The sequence below is a fragment of the Barbus barbus genome (assembly GCF_936440315.1).
Source record: "Barbus barbus genome assembly, chromosome: 42".
NCBI classification, from domain to species: Eukaryota; Metazoa; Chordata; class Actinopteri; order Cypriniformes; family Cyprinidae; genus Barbus; species Barbus barbus.
Genome location: NC_136720.1, coordinates 26,681,427 through 26,694,790, shown reverse-complemented (window position 1 = coordinate 26,694,790; position 13,364 = coordinate 26,681,427). Strand labels below are relative to the sequence as shown.

Here is a 13,364-nt window from a genome sequence, read left to right as displayed (position 1 = left end):
AATAGCTCTGCCTTCTTTCTTTGCGTAAACATTTGGGCGGAGTTATGCAAATCTCCCCACACAGTGATGTAGACATGTGGGGCGTGTTTGAATGAGCCGTTTTAGGAGGGCGTAGTTTTGAGACTTTAGTCTTTGCAACTTCAGGGATCTTATATATGCACAGCTTGTAACACTCCAAAGAGAAAGGAAACTTGAAATCGCATCATATAACCCCTTTAAAATAGAAAAAATGGAATTTGGGGAAAAATAAAATGGATTTCAGAGCGCCCTAAAAATATATATATATATATTTTGATAAACTGTTAATAAATTGTTGTTAAATTGCACAAGTTTCATGATTTACAGTAAATGAATTATGCATGCTTTCCGATTCCTAAAATTCAACCATTAAAACTGAATCTTGGAAAATTTGGAAAAACATGACTTGGTAAAATATAAAACTGATTTAGGATACACATACAGACGTTCATTCAGCAATGAAAAATCAAACCAAGCAGCTTCAGTCTTTCAAAAGAAAAACCCTGCATATTTGGGCACATAGCAAGTGCGTCTGTATAAAGACTAATACGCTTGTGCAGATTTCTCTCCTGATTCAGACCAGAAGCGTTATTATAGATTATGGACTCGTGTTTGAGTTCGAAACATCTTAACAGTGTTGGGGAGTAACTAGTTACATGTAACGGAATTACGTAATTTAATTACAAAATAAAAGTAATTGTAATTAAATTACAGTTACTTATGAAAATGTTAAGGATTACAAAGGGGGTTACATCTGATTTTTCACACACACTCCCACATACAGATTTAATTGATTTCTTTCATAAATTGCAGTGACTGCCTCTAACACCAATGTTTCAGGAGTTTATAACATGCTTATCCGATAAGTTTTATATTTCCTATATGGGTTTATGTATATGCTTTATTTTTTTAAGAATAACTCTTTTTTTCTAAGGCATTGTTAGATCCAGTGTTTCCTGTCATAGCTATGCAAATATTTGATTTCAAAAACAATATCATAGCTATTCAATTATTTATTGTTGATTTTAAATCTGTATTTAACCTCAGCATGATTTTAAAGTAAGTCTGATTTTGTGGTGGCTGTGCTTCAAAGGGGACATCGGATGCCCATTTTCCACAAGGTGGTATGATTCTTCAGACTCGTTTCGCTGCATATCTCTTTATATGCTAATGAGCTCTGCTGACCCCGCCCCTCTCTTCTGTGGAAGTGATCCATCCTTGAGTTTGAACTTTTTAACAAAACCTGCCTTGAATTGTCCCTCATTCAGAAAACAATCTGGAGTAAAATGATTTGGGTTGGATTACTTCTGTATTATTGTGATGTTTTTATCAGCTGTTTGGACTCTCATTCTGACGGCACCCATTCACTGCAGAGCATCCATTGCTGAGACACTGATGCAGAGACACATTTATACAAACCTGATGAAGAAACACACTCATCCTGATCTCAGATGAACTGAGGGTGAGTGCTTTCATTGTCAGGTGAAGTATTAGTGAACAGGTTAGCGCAGAGACTCACCATCTGCGTGTGGTTGGGGAAGAAGGTTTGCTCGTTGAGCGGGAACTTCTCTGGACCCAGAGTCTGGTAGAGTTTGATCATGTGAGAGAACTGCAGAATCAAGACACACAAACAATTCATTATTATAAAGAACACAATGTTTGTCTTCATCCTCTCGCATCAAAACTCACTCAACTTCAAAAAATGAGTTTACTTGAAAGCCATATGTGACCCTGGAGCACAAAAGCAGTCATGAGTAGCACAGGTATATTTGTAGCAATAGACAACAATACATTGTATGGATCAAAATTATACATTTCTCTTTTATGCCAAAAATCATTAGGATATTAAGATCATGTTCCATGAAGATATTTTGTACATTTCCTACCGTAAATATCTCAAAACATTTTTGATTAGTAATATGCATTGCTAAGAACTTCATTTGAACAATTTTAAAGGAGATTTTCTCAATATTTAGATTTTTTTGCTCCCTCAGATTCCAGATTTTCAAATATTGTCCGATCCTAACAAACCTTTCAATGGAAAACTTATTTATTCAGCTTTCAGATGATGGATGTGCACTACGACTAATTTGACTGTTGTTTAAAGTTTTGTATCCGACTAGTCGACTAGTCTAAACACTAGAAACCCCCAAAAAATGGCAAAAGAAGAAAACTGCGTGTGTCAATATAACAGCCTACACTTGAAATAATTAATCTTTGAATCACAGTGTCAAATCCCTCAATGAATTCTGCTAAAAATAGGTCACGATTATGCCGTATGCTTGCCTCGCGTTAACATCAGTTCTATCAGTTCAATTCTAGGCGGTCGTTAAACAGAAAAAAAGGAAGAGCATACACTCAACATAAACCAGTGCATATCTTATTTATTCAGATCGGCTGGAGCAATGCAGAAATGGAAAATCAATCAATAGACTGACAGAATTCTTCATATAACGTTAGCCAACATATTAAAACACAAGTCAAAAACAATAGGAAAGTTTATCAAGGAATAGTTGCATAGTTAATGCATAACGCAAAGTTTTCCGCCCAGATACAGTTTTAAAAATATGTATATATTCAAATATTTTTATATGTATTATTTTAACTTGTTATTTAAAATGTTTAAATGTAACGTTAAAATTATGGTAATTTGAATGATAAAATCATGTTTTTTTTTCTCTCGTGTAATCGACTATTGTTTTCAGTGTCGACTAGCAGAAGCTGTACCGTTTAGTCGACTAGACCCGCACATCCCTAGTATGAATCTCAATTTCTAAACATTGACCCTTATGACTGGTTTTGTGGTCCAGGGTCACATATAACCATAGTGAAGTATTTTTACTTTAAAAAAGTATCTAAAAAGTGTTTTTCTTTTACTTCACTACATTCCAAAGCATAATGTTTCATAAATAAAAGTTGCTGTTTTTTTACCTGCAACACTTAAGAACATTAAAAAATGTACTCAAGTAAAACTTTAAATGACTTTTACTTGAGTAAAAGAGAGAAAGTACTAGATTTCTCATTTAATTAAGTATTAAATTAAATTTAATATGAAACAGTGCAGTAAAGGGTACAATATTATGCTTTAGAATATTGTGAAGTAAAAGTTTTCTAAAGAAAAACACTGATAAAAATCTAAATGCTTGACTTCTGTCCGCCTCTGCATATAATGCATTACTGTAAAGCGATATCATATGAGTTCAGTCCCAAACACACCAACAGTCCTGATAACACAGAATGTTTTGTCTTCTTCACGAGTAGTTTAGTCTGAGTTTGCACTGAAACAACCCACAGAGTGAATCACAAAACCATGCTTTTCAGTTTAAACCTGTTTTATTCAGTTCGTCTAAAAGCAAGTAATACTTCTGATAGAAAAAACTCAAATAAAAGAGAAATGAGTTTGGCTTGTGGTATACATACTGACCACCTCTACTGACTGCAGACATTATTTATTCATTTCTCTGGTGTTTTTGAAGGTATGATGCATATTTTACAATCACAATAATCATTAAGATCTTTTAAAGTTGTCTTTATCTATAGTAAGTAAACTAATCTAAGCAGTGACTAACAAAGTATTTTAGTTTTATCAGATTATAGCTAATTTAGCTTTTATTTATGGTTAAATTAACTTATAAAAGCACAAACAATTATAATATAGACCTAAATTAAATAACATTTTGGTTCATGTCTAAAGAAAATACATTAAGTGGTGCTATATTAGTACGATTACAGTATTGGTAATATACTTTTTTATTATTTGTATATTTTCTGTTTTCATTTTAAAGTTTTAGTGATTTAGTTGTGTGCTTTTGTCATTTTTTGTAAAAAAAAAAAAAAAAAAAAATGTCTATATAGTTCTTAATCATTTTATTTCAGTTTTAGTTATCTTGTACTTAAAACAAGGACTGATGCAACTAGTGAAAATAAAACAAGTAAAATAAAATGAAATAAGTTTATAGAGATGTTTATATTTTTTAATAAAATTATGGTTTTAGTTAAAATTGTTGTTTTAGCTATCTATAACAACAGAATAATGTAATCTATGGAATCAATTTAATGCCATATATATTTGCAAGAGAATTGAAGCATTGCAAACGAAAATGAAAGTATTGAGAAAAATAAATAGGCATTTTGTAAACAAAAATAATGAATTGCAAAAGAAAATGAAGCATTGCGAGAAGAAACGTGAAGAGCAAAGTGGAAAACGGTATCGCAAGCTCAAACTTGACTGAAACGCAAAATAAAAGCAGTGTTGTAAATAAATTATAAGATATGGCCATGGAAAATATGTCCTGCAAAATCATTGCTTTTGCTCCGTTTCATTTATATTTTGCAGTTCATTATTGTTGTTTGCAAAACTTCTTTTCTTCCTGCAATACTTCATTTTCTTTTGCAATTCATTATTTTTGTTTACAAAATGCCTATTTATTTTTCTCAATACTTTCATTTTCGTTTGCAATGCTTCAATTCTCTTGCAAATATATATGGCATTAAATTGATTCCATAGTAATCAAGTATGGTTGTTATATTAATAATAATATTTTCACATTGTAAGAATGTTTTTGTCTTTGGGAAAATAAATATTTTGGATTAATATTAAAGCAGAATTTGAGGTTTAAACCGAAGCATAAATACACTTTGAGAAAAACGAATGCATTTGGTATTATTGTTATTAGTTTTATCTGTCAGTGTGTGTCGTCTGTTATAACGAGCATCATGTTCGTGCACTAGTAAGGGGTTCAGACTGGTTTGACGCACCACCCAGGGTTTGCTGCAGAAGTTGTAGATGGAGAAGAGCGAGTTAACGCCGGGAACGGAGCCGTAGTGCAGACCGATCACCAGGTTCCTGAAGTCCTCTCCCGGGGTCATGCTGTAGGCGTGCTGGCGGATCAGCACGAAATCTGGCCTGAACGATCTGCAGAGACAAACACACAGAACTTACTTACTGCAGAACCTCTGTGTGTTTGAGGACCAGGGTTGCTGCAGGATTTTTAAGCTCAAATTGAAGACATTTTAAGACCTGCACAAATAAAATTAATAGCATATGGTCTTTGAAACGTGCAGCACTCATGTTTATTAAACAAAATCATAACCTTTTGAAGTTTAATCGTCACATTAAGCCATATCACCAATTCTGGTCTTTCCGTCCCTAAATTTAAGACCTCTTGAAACCGTAATGGCCTTAAATTTGCTACAACTAAATTTAAGACATTTTAATCCTGAGGACGGACATCTGTCACACATGCTGAAGATCCAGAAACAGCAGAAGCTGGAAGAGTGTGTGTGTATATCATCATCTTCATGACATGACTGAACGCTCCTGGAGGAACATCACAGCACACATACACACACACACACACACACACACACACTCACACACACACACACACACTTTCACATTCTCTCCAGTCATCAGAGTACTTTGACATCTTTACGTTCCCTCATAAAACACTCACACGTGTGCTGAAGAACATCACACTCTTCTATCTTTGTTTAGCATGCGTTCACACTGCAAAAAAGATTTTCTTCCTTAGAAAAATTTGATATTTTTCAGAAAACAAGACATAATATCTTAAGTGAAGTAAATGCATCTTAATTCAAGAATTTGTAGATATTTATACTAGAAAACAAGACAAAAATACTAAGGAAGAAAATCTTTTTTTGCAGTGCAGTTATCAACAACTGCTAAAAATCATCTTTTAAGCAAGAGGTATTTACACTGCTTTAGATATTCAGACTTACACAGATATGTCTTTAATATTAGTGTGTTTTGAATTGTTTTAAGTATAATCAAGTTAAAAACAAGTGAATAATCTGAAGGACAAAACACTGATATTAAAGACGCAGTCTATGAAAACAAGTCTTGAGATTGTATGTGGTGCTGCTTCTCAATCTTATTCAAGGACATCTTAGCTGGAAAATATGACAAAAATGTATTGACAATAATCAGAAATGTTTCTTGAGCAGCATATTAGAATGATTTCTGAAGATCATGTGACACTGAAGACTGGAGTAATGCTGAAAATACAGCTTTGATCACAGAAATAAATTACAGTTTAACACATATTCATATAGAAAATTGATATTTTAAATTATAATAATATTTCAAATTTTTTACTGTATTTGTGATCAAATAAACACGGCTTTGGTGAGCAGAAGAGACTGTAAGTGTGTGTGAGGGTGTGTTTCTTAAAGGGCCGGTTCAGCTCATGCGCACACACACTATTAATAGTGGCTTTTATTAAGCTAGTATAAGATGTCTGCTGAAGTGAGGCAGGTATAAATAATCTCCATGTGTTTGGCAGATGATGGACATGTGAAGTGTGAGAGGCCCAGACAGGAAGTACATTCTGCAGGCTCCATTACAGCCGTGCTGTTTTCATTAAGATGAGCTTTATTAATATAAAATCACACGCTTTATTTGCTCTTCAGCCGCTGCTTCAGACTTGAATCACATATAACCCACGTTAGAGATGGACAGTGCTGTGTTAGTCTGTGGTTAGTTAGCTAGTTAATGTGATTGTCTACACACTGCACTAAAAACCACCAAAACACACCGAGTGATGGAGAAAGGACTGTGTTTCTAGTCTGAACACACATTAACACTGAAAACACCAAACTCATTTGTGTCTGGCTGAAACGCTGGAAAAACAGTCTGGAATTATAGAGCTGAGATTTGTGATTCATTCGTCACGCACTGATTCACATTCAACTTAAACCTGAGCAAACGCACTTTTACTTCCGTCTGTGTTTTAGAGCTGAACAGGAACAAACACACCTAAAAAAAACTACAATTAAATCGACTTAAAAATCACTTGTTTCTCAAAATAAAATAAAATACATTTTAAAAAATCTTATTTTATTTCAGCTATTTGCCAAGTCAACATTTCTCATTTGCATTTAGTTTAACTTAACATTAAGTTAATAAAAACTAGAGACATATTTACAAAAATAAATAAATAAAACACTAAACTAAAAATAAAGCACAAAACACACAAAAAAAAACGGATTTAAAAAAAGACAAATTCAAAATAATAATAAAGCTATATAGTCATTAAAAAATTAACTAAACTTTAACTGAAATTTAAAAAAAGTTAAATTATAAAAATAAAAAATGATTCAAAATATCAACAAAACTACATAGACATATTAAAAAAATAAAGAAAAACTGTAAAACTTTAAATAAAAAAAACGAATAAAACCTCTAAAAATAAAAAGTATCTTGGTGACAGTGAAATAACACACCTGACCACTTTGGTTCCTCCGCGGTTCACCTGCATGTCCACCGTACAGCCGGAGTTCACATACGACACCAGATTGATCTCAGAGAACTCGGCCTGAAACACACAACAGAGCATTATACCACCACTACAATCATGAAAATATCATTAAATACATTCAACTCAAATAAAAATTATATATATATTTATTTAGAATTTTTTCTACAGTTCTTTCTGGTCCTCAAATCTGATTGGCTGATAAGAGTGCGATATTAGAGTGATATCAGATCTCCAACAGCCGTTTCACCGTTTATAATCGTCTCAATCAGCTTGCGGTACTTCTTACAGCGAGAGATGTTTTTGTGTCACATAATGTAGTTTTGTACTTGTTTATAGTTCAAATATGCAGTTTGTTAATAAAGATAACGTCTATTTGAAAATTTGCATCGTCGTTTTCGGAGCTGTGAGCTCCAGAGCATCAGCGGTTGTTCTGCGCTCATGAACCCGCAGAGAGAGCGCCTCACCTCGGCCAGATCTTCCGGAATTTACCGCTGAAGTTATTATATATTAATTTATTTAATATATAAATGTAACATATTTTTCTTAAATATATGCATGCATGTGTATGTATTTATATATGCATAATAAATATACACAGCACACACACACATATATTATGTAAACAAAAACTTTTATTTTGGATGCGAATAATCGCGATTAATCGTTTGACATCACTAAATAATATTTTATATAAATAATAGTAATAATGGTGTTTAGTATTGAGAAACGATGCGTGTTCGTGATGGTGATTTTACTTACATTGTTCCGCCATTAGATGGCGACAAGAGACTATTTTTATGAGTCAGCAGTATAGACTTTTACATTGAAAAGTTATAAACACTATAAACGGAAGTTATTTTTAGTTTCAACAACAGCTTGACGCAGAGAACAAATGCACTGAGCAGCAAAATCACCCATAACAGATGGAAGGATATTAACGTTACAACAAAGATATCGCTTTCCTCAGCAGATATTCAAACTAATGTTTTATTGTGAATATGAGACTGATCTGACGAATGAATGCTGTATCAGATGCAGGTAATCACGATCACTCAGCCAATCTCTCTCTCATAATACTCTACATAATACAGCAAGCTTTTAATACAATAATACAATAAGGTTTCAATGAAGCAACTCAATGTTCCTTCGTTACTAGTTCTAAAGTGACGTTTTGTAATTAGTAACGGAGGCTTGGGCTCAGCTGTTAAACTGTCAACTTTAGATTTGAATTTCTGGCGAAAGGAAGCGGTTCCACACAAAAGAGGACTTTTAAAACACTCCGCTGTGATTACCTACGGCCGAATCAGCCGTGCCGATGTACAGCCATATATCATGTTGATACAGCTTATATATATTTACAGCTTATAACATTTTATTTCAGCTAATTGCCGAGGCAACATTTCTCATTTTCATTTTGTTTAACTTGATGTACTAAAATAACTAAAACTGAAATAAAATTAATAAAAACTAAACTATACAGATATTAAAAACAACAACAAAATCTAATAAAAATGATCAATACAACAAGATTATTAAAACCTTACACAAAGCTAAAATGAAAACAGAAAATATACTTAAACTCTATTAAACACATACACATAATATAATAATAACACGTCTGAGATTTAGATAAGATCTGAGCTGAATGAACAGTGAAAAATTAAATGTGTAAAAATAATGAGCGTTAATAACAGGTTTCCATTGGTCAGTCAAACAGACAGTCCCGCCCCCAAACTCATGCTATTGGTCAGTTCTTCCAGCTGAACTTCAACACTTTGATCATTTTAAAAAGTAAAACTATAAACCGGCATTTTGAAGGCACCATAACCACAAAATCAACAAAGACATAGTCTTATCTGATCAAATGCATTATTATGATGCCAGCGTCAGACATTCACTTTATTAAGGGACAATATTTACCCTGGAAATGACTTTAAGAGACATTTTTATATTAATAAAACACCAAAATAATAAACATCAAAAGCATTTTTAAATTAAAAAAATTATGACTTTTAGTTGCATAAATACAGTGACTCGAAAGTTTGGATTGGTACGATTATGCATTTATTTGATCAAAAATACAGTAAAATTTTTTAAATATTATTGTGATTTAAATCAGCTGTTTTCTCTGTGAATATGTGTTAAACTGTAATGTATTTCTGTGATCTGCAGCTGTATTTTCAGCATCATTACTCCAGTCTTCAGTGTCACATGATCTTCAGAAATCATAATAATATACTGATTTACTGCTCAAGAAACATTTCTGATTATTATCAATGTTGAAAACAGTTGTGCTGCCAAAACTGCGTCTGCGTCTCCCAGAGCGTTTAAAGGATGTGCAGATTTAAAGGACAAAGAAGCTCTAGAGGACACACGCATCGGACGCTCTGATTGGCCGCTGGCTCGGAGGCGGAGCTCTATTGGCCGGCGGCGTGGAGCGAGAGCGCGGGATTGGTGCCAGACTCACGCTGCCATGGTTACGCTCCGGGTAACGCATTCAGGCCGCTGGGAAAGAAAACAGGAGAAAGTCCAAGAGACAAACAAGCTTCCTTCCTCTGTAACTCACGTCTAATCATCACTTCTCAAGCAGATGTTTGAGCAATTCATTACTCTTCATGATATATTCATTTATATTAAATAAGGCCCTTAATAGCCTGAAAGGCAAATCTGCTCAGTAATTTTATAGAAACTACCCTTAGTGATTCAGCATAATGATGTGAACATACACTACTGTTCAAAAGTGTTTTGATGCTTTTATTCATCAAGGGCGCATTAAATTGATCAAAAGTGGCAGTAAAGACATTTATAATGTTACAGTAGATTTCTATTTCCAATAAATGCTCTTCTTTTGAATTTTCTATTCATCTGTGAATCCTGAAAAATAAAATGCATCACGGTTTCCACAAAAATATTAAAGTTTTCAACATTGATAATAATCAGAAATGTTTGTTGATCAGTAAATCAGTATATTATTATGATTTCTGAAGATCATGTGACACTGAAGACTGGAGTAATGATGCTGAAAATACAGCTGCACATCACAGAAATACATTACAGTTTAACACATATTCACATAGAAAATAGCTATTTTACATTAGAATAATATATCACAATTTATTCTGTATTTTTAATCAAATAAATGTAGTTTTGGTGAGCAGAAAAGACTCTTTCTGAAACATTAAACTTTTCAACATTAGTCTGAGACCAACGGTTGTCATTCCAAACAGTCTCTCTCTCGCACACACACACACTCTCTTTCATTCACTCTCTCTCTCTCACACACACACACACACACACACACACACACACACGCTCTGCTCTGGCGTCGTGATCCCATCTGGAATCTGGCAGGTATTTTTGGAGCTGAAGCTAATGGGTGTCATTAGGGTGAAGAATGCAAGGTGCCTTTCACCCAATCACATGACCAGAGCTCATAAACACACACACACACACACACACACAGGACAAAATAACCTCCTCCTCCTCCTCCTCATCATCATCTGTGTCAGTGTGGAACGGATCGAGCTCATGATGCTCGTGATGTTCATGTCTCTCAGCTCTTCTCTGAATCTCAATCAGATTCCAGCTTATAAAACAAACCGAGAGCGAGCGATCACAGATGAGCCATCGACGCCGCATCATAAATAATATGCTATCAGCACAGATATAACTACTTATTTGAGATTTTCTTCCTTTTCAAGTTATTTATTTAAAATTCGTAATTTTTATTAATTTTTTGAATATTCATCAAAATCTTTTGGTAGTATAAATAAAATAAACAAATAAATAAAGTCATAGCATAAATATAATAAATAATAAATATAATTAATCAAAAGAATGAATGAATAATTTAAAAAAACATTATTATTATTAAATTTTTGCTTTTTTTCTCTCTCTTTTCTTTGTTTTTTTAATTGTTAAAATTTTCATTAAAATCTTTTGGGAGTTCAAATAAATAAAGTCAAAATATAATAAATAATACATATAATTTAATCAAAATGAGAATGAATGAATAATTTAAAAAACGTATTATTATTATTATAAAAAAAATTATCTATTCCTTCTTTTTTGTATTTTCATTTTTAGAATGTTCATTAAAACTTAATCATAAGATAACTATAATCATAGATAACGAGACAAACACAGCTGGAGAAGGATTAACTAATGATCACATTAAACAAGGACAGGAAACAAACCAAATAAGGAAACATGAGGCGGGAACACATGACACACACGACAGAGGTCTGACAATTATTATTATTATTTACATTTTTGAATTTTTTTGTCTTTCTTTCTTTTATTTTTAGAATTTTCATTAAAATTTGGGAGTCCAAAGAAATAAAGTCATAATATAATAAATAATAAATATAATTTCATCAAAATAAAAATGAATGAATGAAAAACATTTTTATCAAGCCATGATTTTTTAGTTTTTATGGTTTTAATAGTAGTTAGAGTTGCTCTGAGGTCATGAGGACACGACTGATGGACGGCAGAACAAACACATGGAGCGTCCAGCAGCAGATGAAGCTCTGCTGAGCAGATGTTTCCATCAGAACATCAGGACAAACAGCAGGACCTCACAAGACTGTAAACACGCTACAGCAGCGCTGACGTCACACACCATCAGCACCGAGAGCACAAAGCGTCTGCTGTGAGTCCTGCGGCTCTGTGGAGTGTTAATAAGAGCCTCAGATAACGAAGCTCCTCTGGAGATCAGCTCAGACCCACAGCATCCAGATGAAGGTCGACTGAGGCTGAAGTCCAGCTGTGTATCTGTGAGTTTTATCAGTGTACTGCTTTATGTACTGTTACCAACATGCAGTTTCTAGTGTGCAGTATGCAGTAGGCTGACTGTGTGTGTGATTTGGCTGCTCCCTACTGAGGGCACGTCTGAGCACCAGATGACACCTTATGAGGCATGACAAACACTGACGAACACTAAACAATCAGCAGAATCAGAGTCTGTTATGTGGAGATGATTGATTAGTCCATCATCACTTTGATCATTAAGGTTTCACTTTTTAAGTTATGACTGAAATAAAGCACTACAATATTTCCATCACAACAGTCACTTCTGCCACTTTCAAATATTAGTACACCTGAATACCAAGGAGATGACAGACAAATATGAGATGAAATATGAACCATGAAAAATCCAATAAGCAAAATAAATTACAGAATATGAAATAAATAAATAAAAACTTGAATAGTCCAATGACATAATCATAAAGTAAAAATAAAATACATAATAAATATAAATGCATTTAAATAAATAAATAAAAACTTTAAGAAGTCCAATTAAAAAAATCATAAAGTAATACTAAAAAAATAATGAATATAAATTAATTAATTAATTAACTAAAATAAAAAGTCCAATTAAATATAAAGTAAAAATAAATTAAATAATAAATAGAAATTAATTAAAATAAAGTATAAATAAATATAAACAAAATATTTAAATTAAAAACTTTAAGAAGTCCAATTAAACAATCATAAAGTAGCACTAAAGAAATAATAAATATAAATTAATTAACTAAAATAAATAAATAAATACAACTATAAATAATAAATAATTAAATATAAAGTAAAAATACATTAAATAAATAATAAAATGTAAATTAATTAAAATAAAGTATAAATAAATATAAACAAAATATTTAAATTAAAAACTTTAAGAAGTCCAATTAAACAATCATAAAGTAGCACTAAAGAAATAATAAATATAAATTAATTAACTAAAATAAATAAATAAATACAACTATAAATAATAAATAATTAAATATAAAGTAAAAATACATTAAATAAATAATAAAATGTAAATTAATTAAAATAAAGTATAAATAAATATAAACAAAATATTTAAATTAAAAACTTTAAGAAGTTCAATTAAATAATCATAAAGTAATACTAAATGAATAATAAATATTAATTAATAATTTAACTAAAATAAGTAAATAAAAACTTCAAAGAGACTAATTCAATAATCACTAATCAAGAGTACTAATAAACTAAATAATAAATATAATTTAACTGAAATAACCCTTATCCTTAAATAAATAAATA

At 32.0% G+C, this 13,364-nt stretch overlaps 1 protein-coding gene across 1 annotated transcript in view; it reads right to left on the bottom strand.

Moving 5' to 3' along the window:
• LOC306861081 (synapsin-3-like) overlaps positions 1 to 13,364 on the bottom strand; it is a 56,367-nt gene that overhangs the window by 33,758 nt on the left and 9,245 nt on the right. The window contains exons 4-6 of the mRNA XM_079403156.1: positions 7,264 to 7,355; positions 4,777 to 4,933; positions 1,538 to 1,627 (exon numbers count right to left, since the gene is read on the bottom strand). Coding sequence (XP_079259282.1) covers positions 1,538 to 1,627; positions 4,777 to 4,933; positions 7,264 to 7,355 — 339 coding nt within the window. The remainder of the gene's footprint in view (positions 1 to 1,537; positions 1,628 to 4,776; positions 4,934 to 7,263; positions 7,356 to 13,364) is intronic.